Raw genomic sequence first — 21,036 nt, 5'->3', positions numbered from 1 at the left:
AGTAGAGATATCATCATGCATAATAGCATCATGTTTTCAGAGTGAACCACAAAGAACTGGTAAAAGTTATCATGCGTAAACGTTCTGTATAAAACTATTGACAACTGCACATTTCGAGTTGAATTCCACTGGAAGTGCGAGAAAATATAAAGTCAAACAAAATCATTGAGTTTGTTTCTCTGAGTGTGCCAAAGTGAAAAAGTTATTAATATTTTTTAGGCTATTAGACGTATCTGTGTGACTTTGTGTGAAGTGCTGGACTTCTATTTCTGTATAAACACTGCTACTAAATTATGGAAAATAAAGTGATGAAGCACACTTTATAACTACAAGAAATACCAAATTAAACATGCAACGCACGCCAAAGCGTAAGCTAGGAAGAAATCAAAACCCAAAAAAGAGAACATTCCTTATGCTGACTTCATTTGCATTAAAACCACGGTCATTGCATTCGTGAACAGGAATACATAAAGTGCTGCATACTGAATAAACCTTAAGAATCGAATTACAACATTTTTAGTGAATCTGGATGCGCTATACAAGTTCACGGAATTAGTGTAAAATTGAACATTGCATTGAACATGGCAACTCACGTTGTTCAGAACCTACCGAAAAAAAATCAAATAGTCTTATTAATAAGAAATTGGATGATTAATGAAACAAAACCGTAACAAAAATTTCCAGCTCAGTTGCTAAGGGCTTGGAAGTCAGTAAATAAAAGAAACATATTAAATGTTGTCAATGTTATTAATAATAGAATATTTCTATGCAATAAAAATAATAACTTTTCTAATTTATCTTTTTACACAAAAGATTAATAATAATCTGAACATTGATTAATTACTATAACAGTGGGTGGTAAAGCATATATAAACATAGGTCAACTTTAATTGCAAAACAAACACAAAACAGCATATATTGAGACACACACATATATATGAGCAGCTATGTGTACTATACCAAGTTATTGTGATAATGTGCTCATTTCATTGATGTTGACAACTAAACCTCCAATGCAATGCCATGCAGATATTTTACACACAAAGAAAGAATTATGAAGTCAAGCAAAATAAATGGTAACCTACTGCACGCCACAGGAACTTCTCACTTACATAGAACATCAAGATATATTGATGCGCTGTAATTTCCAAAACTATCCATGCTTGTGCAGGAGTAATTCCCAGTATCGGAAGGTTGCAATGTCAAGTCAAAAGACTGTTCACTGCCGATATTATTACTTTCATGAAAAAAGTAAAATGAGGTTTTCAGCTCATCACTGAAGCCAATGCTGCATGAAAAAGTAACATTTTTGCCAAGATATGATGTCGCATTGTTGTCAGTCACATTGGCCCCATCCACATTGAAGTGAAGAATACCTTGACCAAATCTTCAGGTTAATGCTACTACTGCATAATGAAGTGTAATTCTTACAGTAGTTTTTAACTTTTGAAACCTGCTGTATGCCTAATCCTGGTGAAATATACTACAGTGTAACCAAAGCAAGAAAATACACTGACGTTGAGCTGGAACCACGGTGATGGTTTGATTGTCACTTGACCTGGAACCAACTTTATTTCTAGCAGTGCAAAAGACCAGACTTGATTGGTCAATGTCATAACTTATGCTGCAATCACTGACTGAGCTGATTGTATTTGACCCAACCATACAAAGTGTAAAAATACAAGTTGGAGATGGATTTGCTTCACTATATATGCACTGCATGGTGAGATTTTCATCTGATCTTAAAAGATATCCATTCTCTGCAGGTATTGTGAAGTCAGTAAGCACTGCTGTGATGTTAACTGTGTCAGGTACATCTAGTTGAAAAAAGATCAAACGGCAAAATTTCAAATATGTAACAGACTGAAAATTGTGCTATGACCAAGCAAGACAAGTGGGCTAAACCAGAGTACAAGTACCAAGCCATTGCAATAACGCATAATGTTTGGCTTCAATAACAAGTTTTGTTTTGAACACCCTTTTTCCTGACGAGTATAAAAAAACCAACTGGGTGCGACTCTCACCAAACTATCATTGCATTGGAGATTACCAAGTGCAATTACAAATCCTGATTAAACATTATATACAGAGGGAACCTCATGTAGCCTATACTTCAAGTTTGCATTTTCTCAAATCTTATAGTTACTTATTCTCAAATTCTCGTTTCATTTGATCCTGGGTGTAATCAAACCAAAAAACTGCCTAGAATCAAATCTTCAATGTACTACGTATGCAGAAGTGGCAGAGCAGTAAGACATTCGCAGTTTAAACTTAACTCTAGTTTCACAATGATACCTACTGGTACATAGCAAGCACGAAAACAGTAAAAAATATATAAACCATATTACAAAGTGTGTCCAAAAAGCATCGGACTTATTCCCACCACAAGCAATGCTGCAGGAACTAAGTGTCACTGCTAGGAAGGAAGATATAGAATTGTTATACACACTTGCCAGTTTTAAGTTGACCTCGGCTGCTAAATCTTATGAAGATTTTACACCTTTGTGATAGTGAAGCTAAAGAAACTTAGAACCATAACTTTTGAAAACAAGTTTATGAAAACTGATGATAGATTTATGTTTAACACCTAGAAACCAAATTCCAGTATTACTTATACTAATATTCAGCATAACTTGGCCCAAAAATCATGACAGTGAAAGGAATGCTAAACTGCTTTTGACTGCTGTGATGTCATTCTAACATCTTAATTTTTGCCATAATTGTGGGGGACAAATAAAAGACGTTTGTGAGTCATAAATATGTTAGTTATTTGGTATTATTAATATACATATTTCTGCACTTATTACAACACTTTGGTGTAGTAATGGTAAGTGCACAATTTATAGTTACAATTATGAATCATGTAAATAATAATGGTGATTACACCCAGCGCTAATCAAACCTACCTGAACATGGTCATGAACAGTCAAACTAGGGACTGCATAGCTTCCGGCTTTGCAGTAAGTTCAAAACCAAGCCACATTACCAAAAAAAAGAATGACAAAGCATTTCTGAGTAGGTATTTTAGAAGGTTTTTAAGCAATGCTAATCCACCAGCAAAAGTGTGTTAACTAACAAGCAAGTGAAGCAACAATATGCTATTGGAACTCCTGCTGTATATACCGCATTTAATGAGGTAAAACCTACTTTTTTTAATTTTCTGGGAAACATTCAAGTGCAGGTTATTAACTGGAACTAACTAGATGTTTTAATGCCATGTTTTAATACCCTTTCTACAGAACAGTGCCTATGTCAGGGAATACACTTTGTAAATAGTTAATTAACGTCTTTTGTAAACGCTTTGTACTCTTAAATTATAATTTGCGATAACCAACTTGCAAACTGTATGTTTTGAGAAACTATCAATTAGTTTCAAAATAAAATAATAACTCTTGACTCCAGAGCCTTTGAATGTTCACTATGATCAAAGCTTAATGCGAAGATGTATAAAGCTTATACCAAGCGTGTCTGCACACCCTTCTCAGCAAATCCTGCCATGCAATACAGAACAAATTAGGTGCAAAATAACGAACCTTAAGTGGGTTATCTTGCTTCTAAATTCTCTGATAAAAAGTTCTTTTGGAATTGCCTTATAAATTGACATTCTAACTTACATAGCCGCCAAACGGTTTAAATTTACCTCCACACAAAAATTGGTTGGAATGGTATATAACCTTATGTGGCCATTTTTCAGTCGTGGTACCTAGCAAAGGGATTCGCTACCTCACTGTAGCGACTTGTTCACCACCATCACTATAGGAAGGGAATACAAACCCAAGTCTACGTAGCTTATCTGTCTATATCTATATTTACCCTGTCTGTCTGTAAGTCAAAAACTATGAAGGCTTTTTAACGGCGGGATCTCGAGAGATGCCAAATTTTTACAGAACGTAACACTAATAACTGAAAAGATTATAATGCCCTTTGACTTTTGATGAACCCTCGGGGGTACCGGGTTCAAAAAACAGCCCCAGGACCTTTCTCTCTGACCGTTTTGGATAGAAAATGAGGGAAAAACACGCATAAGCTTGGGGTTGGCATAAAAACTGGACTGAAATTTGTTGAACTTTTTGATATTACTCGAATTATGGTAAGTCGATTTTAACAATTAAAACATTTGTAATACAACGAGACATTCCTTTTCCCAACCAAGAATCCATTTTTGTTTAACAGCGACAACAAGCGAGAAAATTGAGCATATACATGCCCTACCCTGCAAAGCAAAACCAGCAGACAAGCATTATTGAAACCTCACAAATTTCAAATCACATGCCCTTGTGACAGCACAGTTCCCAGTCTGACCGAATATGCGATGTGTAGGCAAATTCAATTAAACAATGACATAACCTACCTTAGGACAGCGCTTAACAATAACAGTAAGTGTTGGAAATAAACACACTAAGGTCATGTTTTAAGGTTTATGGTTGGGTGTTAAATTTTTCAAATTGGCTTTTTTACTGTACATACAGGTACATTACGTGGCCTGTTGTTACAGATTGGCGATTTAGTAGGGAGAACAGATAACGCATCAACGATGTTACTTTAATCAACGGGAGGTAACAAAGATGATGCTTTGGAACACGACGGATTAACATAAATTGCGCTTCTTGAGGAGTAGCTGGTGCTGGGCAGACAAACATAAACAAAAGGAATCATTTTATCAAATGGAAATGTGCGGATGTCGGGCCATCTACATAGTATATATATTTGACTAGGAGTAGTTTTGGCAAGACCACAAATAAATTGATTTACAATCTATGTTTGCAATTATTAGTCTAAAAATGCAATGAAGAAAGATTGAATAGGTGCACACTTGCAAACCTAATTTAGCACCTCTGTAATACCCGAGATGTTAACGAATCCTGCCATGAAATACAGACCAAACCAAGTGCAAAATAACGTACCTTAAGTGCGGCACTGAAGCTCATGAAAAGCAGTATTGAGTGTGCCTGTACCAAACTCTGCAGGGTAGAAATGTTGCAAACTGGCAATAGTGTAGCTTACAATTAAAAATACTGTATTCCTTTTTCATAATAGTAGCAAGTACGTTTCCCGCATTGCATACACGTACTTTTATGCCCTGTGAATTATTGGCTGGCGCAGTCCTGCGCTAGATTGCTACTTCACCTAGGAGAGAAGGGCCATGAGGCCGGTTTATGCTTTTGGTGCAGTCTTCGGGGAGTCGATACAAAATCACAGGTGGTATAATCTTTCCGGTTATCGATCACATCTTTTCTGAAAATTTGATGTCTGTGGACTGCGCCGTTAAAAAGCCTTTCTGGTTTATGACTTACAGACAGACTGAGTAAATCCTAATATATACATAGATGATAAAACAAAACGATTTAACTTTTTGTTGCCATACTCACATAGGACATTCAAAGTATAGTTTGATGATCTTCCACTTGCAGGATAGAGATCAGTATAATTAGTAACAGCCTGACACAGGACTATCTTGTTGTTGTCACTTCTTTGTATGGGGGACAATATAAATGGCTCTGCCTTTGAAAGTAAACACCAATCATTTTTTTGAATAAATATAAATGGATTCAATCAACACAAACTTTGACCATTTTACCTGATTCATAGTGTTACGATTTCCTCCAATATAGAATCGAGAAGTATCTCCAGCAGGAATGACGTCATCGTAATTACAAGTCAGAGTCAAATCATTTCCTTCAATCACAGTCAGTTTATTGCCATCAATTGAACTGCTTACAAGTGTCACCGATGGTGCTGTTTGAAATGAATGGTATTTAGAAGAAAAAGTATTTTGAAAAAACTCCAGTAAAGTAGGTTATGTAGAATAATAAAAAAGCAAGCGCGTACTAAGTTATAATATCAGGATGGTGTGCCAGCTTAGCCTAACCCAACCAATTTGACGAAAAAACCTCTTAACTTGACCAAAGTCCAGTTTACTGTATTGCAAATCAATTTTTGAATTTTCTTTCTTGTCCTCATTGATTATATCGAAAATAAAAAAGATGATGTCTGCCTTATCACAGCACAAATGCCAATTATTTTTATATTATATACTGGCAAGAAACACAAGGATAAAGAAAACTCTGCAACTATGGTGTCACTGGGAATGACATCATGATACTGCTGCTTTCATTACACTGGTCAACACAGTTTTTTTCTCCTGGAAATGTTTCTTCGCTTTAGAGGTTTGTTTGGGTCGTTAAATCCAAAAACAAGGTAGTTTTTTTCACAATTGGCTCTTGTTTTTGAGGTATTTTAATGTTTTTGGATTAGAAATGGTGAAAAATGGTATAAATTGTCGATATGGATTTTTTTAAATGTATCATGATTAGGGCGATTTATTTTTTGACCGAAAAGGTGTACATCGACCTATAACTTCTTAGTACAGTAGTCGAGACGCAAAATAAAGCTTGTGATCTACCAGACTAGTAAATAAGGGCTAGCATTTCACTGCAATTAAATGCCCAAAGTTTGTTATTTTTCCAACATTGCAATTCATTCTGATTATAAAACTCACTAAATACTCACCCATCCAACATTGTAAATTGTCCTGGCCACTCCACTCGGCATTAGCTAAGCATGTTGTGTCACTAGATGGCAGTGCAGTTCCATTTGAGTAAAATAAATCTCCTGTCGGGCAACTGAACATTCCACTGGCTTGGTATGTTTGAGATGATGACGTAATCACAACATCATAGGAAAGAGATGATGGACAATCTGTATTGATTTTAATGGATTCTTAAATATGAATGGTACAGGAATTTTATTAATACTAACCATTAATCACATCATACATATGACTAATTAATCTTGACTGAGATCTGAATCTAATCAAAGAAATGCTTAAAATCAGAAATAATAACCGTTAAGCATCTACAAAGCGGAAGGGGACCATATCTTTTCTAACCAGTCCTGTTATTATGAATTGATTACCTGATTTACAGTTAAACAAAAACTTTTGCTAACTAACGATGTAGTAATTAAATTTTAAACAGCAGGTCAAAAGCTAGTTTTCAAAGGCGCATTCAGTAATGTCGTGCAGTAAAGATCAATATACCGTATTTTGTCACTGACGATCGAAACACAGTCCAACTGTGTCTTATGCTCATAGGAAAACTCGTAGGCAATGACTCAGCAATTAGGCGTTATTTTCTTTTTTATTATTTTAAAAATCCGGAGTAACTGCAACAATTGATGACTTTTAATTTGGCAGTGATGACTACAACAAATAGAAGGAAAGCGTGTTTGACCTTGTGTTAACCTTTCAAACTACATAGCTGTGCACAATTGTCTCTTCTTTTATGTTATTGCAAAATTGAGGCTGTGTTAATAATGTGGAGCTGTAAGCCAGCAAAGCTAATTGTCAGTTGGGTTGAACTCGTTGCAGACTTAACCATCATCAAAGTATACGTGCAAATGACACAATAGTGATTAATAGGTAATTTTGCTAAGCAATATAAATACTTAGTTTGCATGTGACAAACATTTTCGCGCTACAACAAATTGTGGTTTTTGAGCAACCAACGTTCGTTGTGCAAGATCAGGAAAAAAGCAGTGTTTGATAGAACAACTTAAGCAATGTTTTAAAATAAATGTGAGCTTAAAATTTGTAGCAAAAAATAGACAAAAAGTGTTACTGCCGTTTTTGTCATTGCCATAAACATTTTTGGTTAAACTGCAGGCATTATACCCGGCACACAACGCATGTCAAGACTTTAAGAAACAAACTATCTCACGAAAGAAAAAACGAGATATAGATTTAATTAAAGCAAATGTCACACTTTTAATGCAACGTGTACCAATTACCCTTAACTGTTTTTAGTAAAGGGATGCCCTTAGGAATCCTGGCTCAGTAAAAATGGGTGCCCCTCGAACAAGTCGGATGCCCGGCTCTGGCAAACTAACCTTAATCTGCCAGCAGATATAATGAACCATGCAGTTTTATAGATCTGAAATTTCCCAGTAGCTCTGCTCTTTTTGTGACAAAAGAACAAAAGGGAGTGAAACAGTAATTTGCTATCTCGCTTGCATTGTTTTAATAATGTCTGGCTGCCAGGGAAAAACAGTAAGAAAAGCATGCAGCTGGTCGGACCATTGGTCTCTTTAAGCAGCTTATATTGCTTCAATGATCGTTCTGGAAATTGTGTCCCTTCAATTTCTTTGTTTCCTGTCACCACTAGTAAAGTTAGGAAAGCTCACAAGGTGACCAAGATCCAATTTTAACAGACAAGGCCGTAATAAAGAAAAGAAAACTGTAAATCGGTCAAAAATGATCGCTGGTCTTTCTAGTGTTAAACAGTAGCATTATCCAGACACCAGTCACATAGGCAACCTCATTGTGCAGTGAAGACCAAGCTTTAAAAAACAATGGGCGCCCAGTGGGCATCTCAATTCAAAATTTGATACCCACTAAAATCTGACACTGGCCCGGTTAACAAGTTTGCCATTTGCCTAGTTTCCATTTTGCAATTTAGCCATTTTTTGAAAGTTTCACAATTTGAAATCAATTTTGCCTAAATATTTTATTGCATTAATTTTTTCCCATAATGTTATAGAACTCTCAGAGTCCCAACAAAAACAAAAGTCAAGGCAAAGTCAAAAGTAAATATACTGGACTATTGTTTTATTGACACTCTTTGAATAAAATAGAAAAGGCAATCAATAGCCCAACACTTACTTTGCACAGTTCTATTGACAGGGTCTGGTATGTTGGTTGAAATTATGCACCCCACTATTTATATTCCAAGCAACAAGTGGTTGAGAGATTGTCAATATTGTTATTATGTGAATTGTTCCATCAATTGTTTGTTCAATGCAAGTGATGCTGTTATATGTGCCTGGAGCTGGAGGGTCACATCCAAATAATCCTGTGTAAAATTGAGCACCACTTCCACTGTCCAGCTCTCCTCCATAATACCAGTAACGAGTTTCAGTATTTGATGTTGGTGTTGGGAACTGAGCAGTTACAATGAGATTGTTGAAATTGACCAAACTTCTTCGCCACCAGATATTGTGGATGATAGCGTTAGTAGGGTTTGTGGTCTGCTCATACGGGATTTCAATGGACAAATATTACAGGGAATTACAGAAGAGGAAGAGCAGCCACTGAAAACATATTTAGACCAAAATGTGGGCCCACATTGTACAAAATTCAAGGCATTGAAGCATAAAAACCTATAACAGCGTTCAGATTGTTTATAGATGAACCTATGTTACGTATCATACGAAAGTACACGGCCAAAAGACCAGTGCCAGTTTTACCGTAACACTGGAAGAACTTGAATGTTTTATAGGACTTCAACTTGAAAGGGGAGTATTACAACAATATTTGAAGAAAGGTTATAATGTAACCATGGACAATTACTTTACAAGCTTGCGCCTGGTAACTACCATTGTTGTTACCATAAGATTGTTACCCCATATTGAAAAGAATAACTTTCCTAATGCATAGTAGGAGTTGATATCCTTGACCAAATGTCAAGCTTTCACACATGCAAAACTGGTACACGGTGATAGCCTGCTGCAGTTACTTACAATGTCCTTGATTTAGCGTGCATCAATGCTTACATAGTTTAACAAGAGGTGACTAAGTGCAAACTGTTTCGTCGGCAAGTTTTTCTACAACTTATCATTTACATATCATGAAAATAGGTCAACAAATGCTATAGTAAACGTAGTAAATGCATAAAGTTTGAAGCAAGTTTTGAATTAAAAGCCTAAACCGCACGCGAAACGCTATAACGTACACAACAAATAAAAACGGTATTTCGAAACAACGGTCACCTTTGACCGTTTGGTTGTTTTAGATAGTGAAAAATCTTGGTACTGCTAGTGTTAAGGAACCCTATAACCTTGGGCTTTCTGTTTCTTATAGCAGGGTACTGTCAATATGCATTGAATGGGGAAAGTGTGTGTGCTCAGTTTAAAAAATAAAGTGTTCTTTGTCGTTCGAAACTTTGTCATGGTGTCTTTACTACCAGCATCATGGACATTATAGATCACAAACCCAGCTCAAATACAGCCCAAAGATCTCTTCACGAGACATTTCTTCTCCAACATCCACCTGATGAGAACCAGGAGCAAGAACATTCATCAGTAACCACTCAAAATGTCCCATTCATTCAGAAAAAAAATCAAACTACTGCCTGTGATTTATACAGTTGTATGGATCTGAAGACATAAAAACCTCATGGGCAGCTTCTCATGCAAGTACTTTAAACCCTTAATCAAACTTGCCTCTTGATATTAGCATGTTACAAAATTCAAACATGGACCTTCATGTGCCTTTCAAAAATGTGTAGAGCAAGTCTTTTTACTTTATAAAAATTGGCGACTGCATTGGTAAAAGCCAAATATAACATAACATTGCTGCAATATAGCATAAACAGCTATAATATAGCAATGCTGCAAAATGTAGATATTATTTAAAGAATATGTGAAAGGCAAGCCGCACACTAAAAGCAAAAGTTCACAGTCAGTGAGGAAAAGGTATCAGGAGGCATGTAAAGCCAAGTACAAGGCTTTCATCCAGTTGGGAGGCATTTTTGAGGAACAGGGACAAGTTTAAACTCTTTACATCGGCCTATTTAGATAAAGAAGCAGAACTTTGAAAGACTGAACCAGCATGATAAATTCTCTTAAGTGAAGGTGTTGCTACTTTGCACAGTGGCTGAAGAATGGACACTAGTTTTCTAAGACCATGTAAACCTGAGGAAGCGGACACCAGATTATTACTTCATGCATCATACGTAGCAAAACAAGGTTTGAACAAAGTGATGATTTGAACAGTTGACATTGACGTGGTGATGCTGACCGTTTCCATGTACAATAAAACAGGGCTTCAAGAAGTTTGGTTAAACTTTGGCTCAGGAAAAAACAGTGGGTTCATAGCTGCACATGGCATTGCTCAGGTGTTGAGATGTCAAAAATCAATTGCTCTGCCTGTGTTTCATGCTACAGTTGGTGTGATTGGACATCAGGCTTTGTGAGCAAAGGAAATAAAATGGCTTGGAAAACATGGAAGGCTTTGGATGATGTGACAGACTATGCCTTTACATTTTTAGACATGTTCCAACAGATGAAACTGTACAACAAGTTATCCCAGTAATAGAAAATTACACAGTGTTGCTCTATGATAAAGTTAGTAGCTGTACAAATGTTAATGGGGCAAGAGAGGATCATCTCACATGCAAAAAAGGTCCATAGATCTCATCCCCTCACATTGTCAGCAATACTTCAACACATAAAGATGAGCTTACCAGGCTGGCTATTGCTGGGGACAATCGTTTGATTCCATCTGCTTTATTACCATCTTCAAATAACTGGGGCTGAGTCTTCACACCTGATAAAGTTTGGAAGCCAATGTGGACAACGATGCCACAGATATCGAAGGTTTGCCGACGGCTATTGAAGTGTGTTTGAAATTAGGACAAGGGCTACAGTAGACATTGTAAATGTGTCAAAGCAAAAATGCTCATAAGCAATCTCATAAGTTACCAGATGAACATTTTAATGAGTTTTAGGTAGACCATTTCAGCGCAAGCCCAACAATATGTAAATATTGTTTATTATTGGAAAAGAAATTATTTGTAAATGTTAGTAATCATAAATAAAGTGAGCAGCGGACCCTGGTTGAGCGTGAATGCGAAATCAAAAATATAAACAGCAATTATCTTCTACATTTCTTGCAGTGATCTCATTTCTATCTCACACATCTGTAAGGACACAGTTTGATTTAATTGAGAACCTCAGTTCAACACAACACCAATTCAATATAATACAAAGACTAATATGTTAAAGACCTGAAAATGCCAAAATTTAAATGATAACATGGCAAACATGGCTTGTCCATGGATGAAGCACAACTTATGAGCAGCCCTATTACTATTATCAACCAGTTATTAATCAAAACAATATCCAGTAAAAAACTCTACACTTACTTTGCACTGTTATACTGATAGGACCAGGTGTTTTGGTTGCAGTTGCGTTGGTCGCAGTTGCACATCTCACTTCAATTTTCATATCCCCAGCAACAAGTGGTTGAGTGATTGTCAATGTTGTTATTATGTGATTTGTTCCATCAATTGTTTGTTCAGTGCAAGTGATGCTGTCATATGTGCCTGGTGATGGAGGGTCACATCCACCAAATACGGCATTGTAAAACAAAGCACCACTTCCACTGTCCAGTTCTCCTTCATAGAACCAAGAACATGTATCAGTATTTAGTGTTGGTGCTGAAAACTGAGCAGTTACAATGAGATTGTTGAAACCAGTTGCCAATGGATTGTTTGGAGGATCAGTGCTGATTGATGTGGTTGCTGATATGCCTGAAATGTTTTATTGATTTATTAACATCACTAAACAAAATCTTGAACCTTGGTATCATGCAATATTAAGCAGTTATTTCTATTGAAAAACAGATGAATGTTTAAGAAAAGATCAAGTAAGTACTGTATATTCAGCTATACCGGCGTATAAGCCCCTTTTTTAACGAAAATACTGGGCCAAAAAACAAGAGGTGTCTTATACACCCGACCAAAAATATGCAAAAACATTTATGTCTTATCGACCGAATTCTGTTTGTGCGATAAACAGACAACATGTGGTCATCTTTAAACAACAAAAATTAAGAAATTTACATGCGAAGTAATTGTTCTAGTTTGTTGACGTGTTGTTGACAATCATAAGAACCAACGTACTGGTAATTGTTACATTGTGAATAGTTTTATTGGTTTTATTACATTGTGAATACTGATGGAAGTCATTGCAATTACACCATTTTACATCAACATCTTTATACGCAAAGAATAAGATGAATGCTATGATAATTACCATTGACGCTTTGATGTGTCCCACTTGGTTGATTTATCAATCATGGTTGAAAGGGATCACTTTAAAATATAAACAATGCCTCGGCAGAAATGCAGTTAAACTTTTTACCAAGAAAAATGTCTCAGCTGCTCGTGTTGGCAACATTGTCATTTCGCTGAAGACTTTTCAAAAGGCGAATACAATGCAATGTATAGCCGTAATGAAAGACTGTGACATGAACAGAACTACAAAACTAAAGTGATAACACTGTGTAGCACAAAGATTTACAACTGTGTTTAAAAGACAGATAGAAATAAGACAGGGTGCGATAATTTGTTATTTGACACACAGTCATCTAGTTCGCATTATCATCTTATTATAATATTGTGTGTGTCAGCACAATTTAATCAACTTGCAAATTTGGCCCACGGCCTACAATTGATTGGCATGTAAAGAATTCACAAACAAAAGTTCAATTGTCTTTATTAATCGCAAGCTTTGTGCTATGGTATTAGCATGATCAAGCACTTGCCATTTAAAGCCGTCATTTCTTTCTTTTCATTACCTACTAGTACTAGCAAAGAAAAAGATAAGAAAAATGAGACATGTTTTGAGCTTTTCTTTCGCGATTATTGTCGAACGCAAGCATTTACTGTTGCATGGAACCATTTCGCAGTGGTCACAAATGAGAACATCAGTGCACACAACTTGGATGACGTTTAGGTAGCAGTTAACAGTCGTCTTCTCTATGACACATATCATTTCTCGCAGGAGTAAAACGCAAGCGGGCCTTATGCAACAGTATACATGATAATTGTTTAGTATTGCATTATGTAGTATTGCATTACTAATTGCATTATTCCAAATTTTCATTGACAGTACGAAGTGCTGTTTAAGTTTAAGGTCGTACCATTGTAAGCAGAAGATTAAGTAGACTAGCTTTAAGTATATTTAGTAAACAAGTTTAGTAGGCGATGGTCAGAAATTACAGTGTGCTAAACCAAACACTGAACTATAGCTTGTATATGCATGAAAACATTTGGAAATAAGTATGTTGCTTAAGACATTATCATTTCTGATGTATAGCAGCTTACCATCTAAACTAAAGGCTGTCGGCTAGGTATAGTTTAGTAGTTCCACTGTTCCAGTTCTTGAAATTTACCCAAACTTCTATCGACTACTGAAATTTTTTTGTCTTTACTTTTCAGTTTCTATTACATCCACCCTAAAACATCCCACTTTACCAGCCATGTTGGTTTGTTTACATTTTAATGTTGCAAGAAGCAGCCTTGATTGTCAACGGCATCACTTCTCATGCATGACCAATACCATTGTGTGTGTGTGCACTAAATGCAAGAGCCAATCAAAATTGAGACACAACTGAACAACTGAGATTAGTTTCTGATCGGTTTTCAAACTTGGGAATTGAAAAGAATTTAGTGGAGTAACGCTCAGTGCACAAGTCTAAACTCATGTGAGTAAAGTTTTTGACTTAGTCATAGCTGTGATCATCACTACATCATATAAGTCAGTCATTGCATGACAAGATAAAAGCATTACGTCATCGACTATCTTCGAACAACGACAAAGTCAACGATATAAAACTGCACAGACATCACAAAACTGCAAGCAAACATCACAACAATTAACAAGCCCTCACCAAACCCAGCAAACAAGTTATTCTTTTACATGAAGCTGCAGCTATACAAGATGAAACATGTGTTTGTGCATTGAAAATGCAAGACTTTAACTGGTGGATGCTCAGATTACATGGCGCCATTCGCGAGTCTTAATCACGGCAACTTTACAAGACATGCAGATACCATTGCTAGATGATCAAAAATGCACCAGACGTTCCTAAATAGTTACTAATTACTCCTTACCTCGTGTTTTATGCACGGTTTTGATAGGCCCCAATTTCACCTTTTATGGAATGATAAATTTAAACTACTAAGTGGCAAATTATTTCATCCCAAATTAAAGACTTGTATAAATTTAAAGTGTTATAAATATTCAAAGTAAACAGAAAAGTGTGTTTGAAACTTATCCTGGCTGTGCAGCTGCCATAATATGCATACTGCAGCATGTTGATGGTTTACTTTGATTTTTCACTTTTCCCACATTAATAATAATCATATCCATGTCTTAGTCATAGCATGTATGGCACATATAAAATTGGAAAAGAATTTATAAAGAAGAGTCTGGATTTATTAACGGCATATTTTATGATGTATTTTAAATAAGAAAATTCTGTCTCAGGCAAAATAGGATTTAACAAACGAATAGATTTAATATCCGTGGATTTATTAAGCAGCTTCTACTACACAGTACTTTTATCATATTACCTTATATGGTTCACTTCACGATACGACTTAAAATAACTCAAATTTTCAAAAAACATGTCAGACTAAACGATGAGAGAAGCAAGCAAGAGCAAGAGAGCGGATCAAGCTAAACTTGCCAATTTACATCAAACAACTAAGCACATTCTACGTAATTATGCAAACTCTTTCCCAGAATTCTTTATAGAATATTCCTCAATGACTTCACGCTTTTACGTAACAACACGTTAAAGCACATGCAGAGATGGATCTAAAAAATTGTAACGATGTTGTTTAAAGCGGTTTTGCACCGAGGAATTCCCCTATATAAGGAACATTCCTAAAGTTTGCTGGAATATTTTTCCAAAACATTTTTGGGTATTTTCTTTTACACACAAAGCCCTTTTCGCCAGCTCCGTGCTCTCTTTATTAGATACGTGTTGTTATGCAATTTGCATGATTAAAGGTCCATTGCCGATCGTTATAAGATAAATTGTTTTACCACTACACTACTGTATAAAGCCTGTTATAAATTTTTGTCTACAGTATGATTATTAGGGATTACAGCCAAAACTCGGAGAGGGTCGGTAACTTTCGCGTAACTTATGTAATAAAACTAACCCCTATAAACCCACAATTTTGCAAAACAGGACAAAAACGTCCTTTGCAAGATTTTTTTCTTACGTTTTTACTTTCAGCATTTATGTGTTATTTCGCAATTCAAAATGTCACGCAAGGCTACTTGCGTTTGTTACGTCACAATGCCAAAATTGGTGATAAAAGAATATCATTTTACATCTAAAAACAACTTTTTGCTAATAACATGTCGCTATAACATGAAAGTTCATTAATAATCTTCAGACTGGAAGAAGGTTTCCACTATATATGGACATATCAGTTGAACGCGTATCTTTATGCACTAAACGTTTTAAAAATAGAGATATTATCTGCTTGGTGGTGGGAGGGTTACAGCACCTAGCTCATAAAAATGCAAACCGGATTTTATTTCTATTTAAGCTACCGTTCTAGTACCCTTGAACTTGAACCAACTTGGTGGTGGAGGCGTTATAGTATGTGCTATTGAATTTGTTAGGCCAACAGCGTTCAAAATCGCACACAATCATTACATGCCATAAAAGCAGGTATTTTATTTTTATATGTCGACTTCTGACCGGTTTTAAAAGGTTCTTAGGACGAATTTATAGGTTTTATGAAGTGGAGCGATCCAGTCTCATTTAAGAATGTCACGACCACGGGTAAGGTTGGTGTTGATTTTTGGCAGGCTGAACTTTAGGATTTTGAATTCATTTCTACGTCATAAACATTTTAAATTGTTTCTGGTAAATCGGGTTTATCAAAGGCTCAAAACTAAACCAAAACTTTGGAGAAAATTTCTCCCAAAATTTAATGATGTAGAAAGATAATTAATTAATGATGTTACAGCTTTTTGTCTCCGAAATTTCTGTTTTGGGAGAACCTCAGATTTCTGAAGAAAAGTGTTTTTTATGGCATTGAAACCAATCAATTGGTGACCGAGTAACTGTTTTTACCAATTTTGTCGAGAAAAACGCCGTTTTGTTAAATGAAATCTTGCACAAAATCTTTACATTTCCAAGTTTAAAAAGAAGTAAAATTTGAATTTTTATAATTGTTTTATGAAAACTGTTTAAAAATCGAGTAGTTTTTGTTAAAAAGGAAAGAAAAATTTTTTTTTTTAGTTAAATCTTTTTAGGTATTTCTTTTCAACGCCTTAAATCATAAATCAGCAAAAAATGCATTTCTCCAAATTAAGTTCTAAATGTCGAGGAAGAATCACTCTTTTCCAGTATCTGCATCTTTCGTTGATGTATTACTATTCAGCGCATAATTTTGGAGTTTTTTGATTTGTAAGAATTTTCTTTGGTGCTATTTTCTCCGTTTAATATCAGCAGATATATTTATGAAAAACTAAAACACACAAAAAATTCAGGGTTAATACGTTGATTACAGCCTGAATAAGCAAAAAATATCGGTTAAATAAAAACAGGTTTTAGCTGGCTTGATGCAGGTTACCACTCCGATATTTTACGATTACTCGTTATACTTACACAGTAATGTCACCACTATAACTTTAAAAATGAAAATTACAACGTCAAGTGATCCTTAGATTTACGATTTAGGGACTTACCATTTACGAAGCAGATGAGCACCAACAAACAACACAAGACCTTCTGCAATTTCTCCGTCCCTGCTTTCATGACAGCAGTTTTTAAATGGATTCGGAATATATTGTATCTTTAAGAGGTAATTAAAGGAGTTCTTACATACATATAGGTCACTTAAGTAAGATTAACATGTCCTATGATAGCAACTTCGCAACAACAATGCTCAGTAACTTTTTATTTGCAGTTTTACTAAATACATCATTGCACGCTTTAGTGCACTATATGCATATCATGTCGCCTCTGTGTTCCATGAGATAAAAGGAAAACTGCAATTTGCAAGTTGGTTCATGCTTAATGCTGGTCTGCAGATCATCACATAGATGAGTGCTGACAAGATATATTTTTCATCATTCATCATGAAACTACTGACAGATGATTCCGAAAGTTCCTGCATTAGTTATTTAATTGCACAAACGCAAGGTGGCGCAAGAAAACCACGCAAACAATTTCCTCTTGGAAAATGATTTCAGTCAAATTGTGACCTGTCTGGACAAATTCATGCGGTCCGCGGTACCCTACTGAATATAGCTTAAGTTTACGCGGGAAAGTCTTAGGCTATATCACTGAATCCGACCAATGGTTAGCTTATAAGCTTGTAGACCTATACACCATTCTTTGCTATGGAGTAATATCCAGATAATCTCTTCTTAAAAACACAAATAGTTGATTAAACTGGTGAAATATCTTTAAAACATTTCAGCTATTAAGTAAATATCGCCAAAATTGGTTACAATGTGGTTCTTGTGACAGGTTTATTGACGATGGTGACGTCATAAGGCAAAACCAGGGTGCGCGACAACACGACGATCGATTGCAATCAGGAAACTGACGCAAGTTTTGTGTCGAATGAGAGGAAATGCACAAATAATAATCATCGGGTGATGGCGGAGTAGGATACAGGAATATGTTGAACGATTTGCGTCAGTTTACAGGTATTGTGTAATTTAAAGCAACAGGTTCTTATGGAATGCAGCAATCCAGTTAGAGTACATTATAAGTTGTGGCATAATGCGTTAGGTTATTATGCAACAGATTGTACTTTATCCTTAGTGTTTAGTTATGGGCAGATTTTGAATGAAATCGATTTAAATTTAACGTTCATTAAATTATTTTCTGCGCATATTACCTCATGTACAAAACTCAGCTACCACGTCGTGCTTAGTCTCTTTCCTCAAGCAACCTGCGCCAGTGTCATGCTTTGGGATCTTGCTCTATGATGTCATAAGGAAAATCAATTTTGCAACATGTTTTTAAGTAATGATTTTCTAAACTCGTAGTTTTTGTGAAAATTTTTCACCAACTTGTTCAGTTAATATTACTTTCTAATATAAATGGAACTATCCTAATTCCGGAATAAATCTCACACTAAATACGATCCTCCAACTGCTGTACAGCACTGCAAAGAACCTGCTATGCGCTAGTGTCTGTGTGTGGAGTAGTGCTGAATGTTGGATAAACCCTTTATAAAGACGGCAGGCATTCGAGATTGATGAAAAAGGTTTTTAAGCCCAGGTTTATTTTAAAATGTTTGTAACGAGTCAGTAGCTCACCAGTATCGTGCTACAGCTCAGGACCCAGGACCAATCACCAGCAGCTCGTATGACGAGATAAAGTGATGAGTGAGTGAATTAGTGACCGTAACGCAGTTGCAGTTAAACAAAATGGCTTTATTAGATGTTTTTAAATCTATTTTTGCCAGTGAGAGAAAAACTCAGGCCAACGAGCTCCGAGACTACATGTCATTGAAGTAATGATTACAAAGTTGCTTAAACGCAATGGAGGTAAAAATTTAATAAAAAAGCGAATTAAAATGTAGGTGGCATTTGAAGGGGTAATCTGAAAACGTTTAAGCCGAGTGCAAACATACTGTGATAACAAGGTTGAGTGATAACAGCTTAAAAATATTTAACCATAACTTTAACTTGACATTAGCTGGAATGTTGGTTGCTCTTTTATCAATCTTAGTGAGAAATCCTTGATGACAATAAGAAGGCTTAAAAACTCGGTTTATACAAATGGGTTATTATATTTGTTTTCACAGTTTGAAATGAAATAATTTTCAATAGTTTAGCAGCTTAAAGATTACGCTGTTATTGGTTATTATTGCAAGTTTTATTTCTTTCTAAACTTTCATGCTTATTTTACTCATATGAATCAAATTTGTATTGTGTTGATGTGATTGTAACGTAATTATCGTTATCAGTAAAATTTGTTGATTTCTGTGATACATAAAACAGAAATTAGAAAAATCTTATTTTTAAGTTGCCCAAAATGTTGTCCTATTTCCATTTGGTAATCTGATCTAACTTAATCTAAATTCACCCTTTGCGGACCAGTGATGCCATTTGGAATTTTTAAACTTTTATAGCAGTAATAAATTCTGTGTAAACCTCATAAACTTTTCCTTTGATGTAGATTTATATCATATCATACATACAGTATCATACAGTCCTACAAATAATTGAAAATCTTACTTCTTCTGCTAACTAACAATTTTTACACAACTGATTGAATGCACCAGTATATGCTTTTTTCAAATCTTGTTATGGTTCAAATTTAAATATCCTTCTATGACGTCACAATATGCATTTTCGTTTGAAACAAAATTTGTTTGATTTCAATCGTTATATATTATCTTTTTGTAATTAATTCATTTACCATTGTTTACGGGCATTGTGCACTTATTATATTTTTGTGATTCCATTTGGCATCATAGGTCCGATATGGATGCAAAAAATATAAATCTTAACGGTTTAACGGTTATAACGGTTAGACCAGAAACGTTAAACGGTTACTTTCTACCTTTTTACTTACTTCAAACAAGGTCAAGGTATATTTGCTTGATATCATCTGTTATGTTGTTGGCAATTATTGGTGTAACCAGTTTGTCTCTTGACATTTTTTAAAACTTGGTGTTGCCGTGAGTTCGTTTCAAAACTAGCAAATAGGAAACCGGGGAAATATTTGCAGTCCAGCTTGAGCTTTTTATTTAAAAACGAGTTTTTGCAGCATTTTTGTTGTATATGTTCCTGTTTAAAGTCGATTTTGTGTCCGTTCAAGCGCTGTCGTAATGTTCAGCTGGTTCCAATCTACAGATAATATTGATGGAAAGGCCAATATTATTTTTGAGGTCGTGCAATTGGTTTGTGACTTCATGGCTGCATCTCATAATAATGCTAATGGTGTTCATGCGTTTGTGCAACTGGTGCTGTTGTGGAGTCAGAACCAGCTTTCTGCAGGTTGGTCACGTGATAAGCGGCCTGCAGTGAGCATCTTGCTGAGATGCAACAGTTGCCTGCATTCTTTTGAAATTATAGTATAAAGACCTGATGAATTTAGAGATGCACTCGATTTTATTCTTTCGTATATTATTTCAATTTGTTTTTTGGTTAAACGAGAACCATTAACTAAGTCGTGATAAGTTTTATTTGTGTTCAGTCAGTCATCGATGAAACAAAATGAGTTGTATATGGTTAGTTTTCAATATTTTTCTTAAACATAAATACTGTGATGCATCAATAAAATCGATTAAAGGCAATTGGGCTGCTAAAAGAACACACATGGTGTCAGTTTACGACAGATGATCCAGTTAATAGTCGGTTCACCGATGAATGCTGCAGGTAATAGGACTGGAATGTGGAATTTATAAATTTGTAACACTTGGCGTTAAAATGTTTAGTCCACCAAGAAAAATAAGAAAAGTTGTGACCTAACTCTAT

The 21,036-nt window shown here is 35.5% G+C and overlaps 1 protein-coding gene and 2 long non-coding RNA genes across 7 annotated transcripts in view; 1 reads left to right on the top strand and 2 right to left on the bottom strand.

Annotated features, from left to right (window-relative positions):
* Positions 1 to 14,097, top strand: part of LOC143446609 (uncharacterized) — a 31,196-nt gene extending 17,099 nt beyond the window's left edge. The window contains exon 3 of the long non-coding RNA XR_013113961.1: positions 14,001 to 14,097. This is a non-coding gene — a long non-coding RNA (uncharacterized LOC143446609). The remainder of the gene's footprint in view (positions 1 to 14,000) is intronic.
* Positions 1 to 18,507, bottom strand: part of LOC143446604 (uncharacterized) — a 31,633-nt gene extending 13,126 nt beyond the window's left edge. For 3 of the 5 annotated variants that reach the window (XM_076946322.1, XM_076946320.1, XM_076946321.1), the window contains exons 1-6: positions 18,444 to 18,506; positions 17,281 to 17,387; positions 11,922 to 12,308; positions 6,511 to 6,699; positions 5,579 to 5,736; positions 5,370 to 5,502 (exon numbers count right to left, since the gene is read on the bottom strand). In XM_076946322.1, the coding sequence (XP_076802437.1) occupies positions 5,370 to 5,502; positions 5,579 to 5,736; positions 6,511 to 6,699; positions 11,922 to 12,308; positions 17,281 to 17,387; positions 18,444 to 18,448 (979 nt within the window). In that variant the 5' untranslated portion in view covers positions 18,449 to 18,506. Of the gene's footprint in view, positions 1 to 5,369; positions 5,503 to 5,578; positions 5,737 to 6,510; positions 6,700 to 11,921; positions 12,309 to 17,280; positions 17,388 to 18,443 lie in introns of all 5 variants that reach the window. The other 2 variants (XM_076946319.1, XM_076946323.1) reach the window with 2 other exon arrangements.
* On the bottom strand, positions 1,168 to 5,115 carry LOC143446608 (uncharacterized). Its single transcript, XR_013113960.1, has 2 exons — positions 4,905 to 5,115; positions 1,168 to 1,817 (listed from the first exon to the last, which is right to left on the bottom strand). It is a non-coding gene; the product is annotated as an uncharacterized LOC143446608 (long non-coding RNA).
* Positions 18,508 to 21,036: the final 2,529 nt, after the last annotated feature.

The sequence above is a fragment of the Clavelina lepadiformis genome, chromosome 2 (assembly GCF_947623445.1).
Source record: "Clavelina lepadiformis chromosome 2, kaClaLepa1.1, whole genome shotgun sequence".
In the NCBI taxonomy this organism is placed as follows: Eukaryota; Metazoa; Chordata; class Ascidiacea; order Aplousobranchia; family Clavelinidae; genus Clavelina; species Clavelina lepadiformis.
This window is presented reverse-complemented; position numbering and strand designations above follow the sequence as displayed.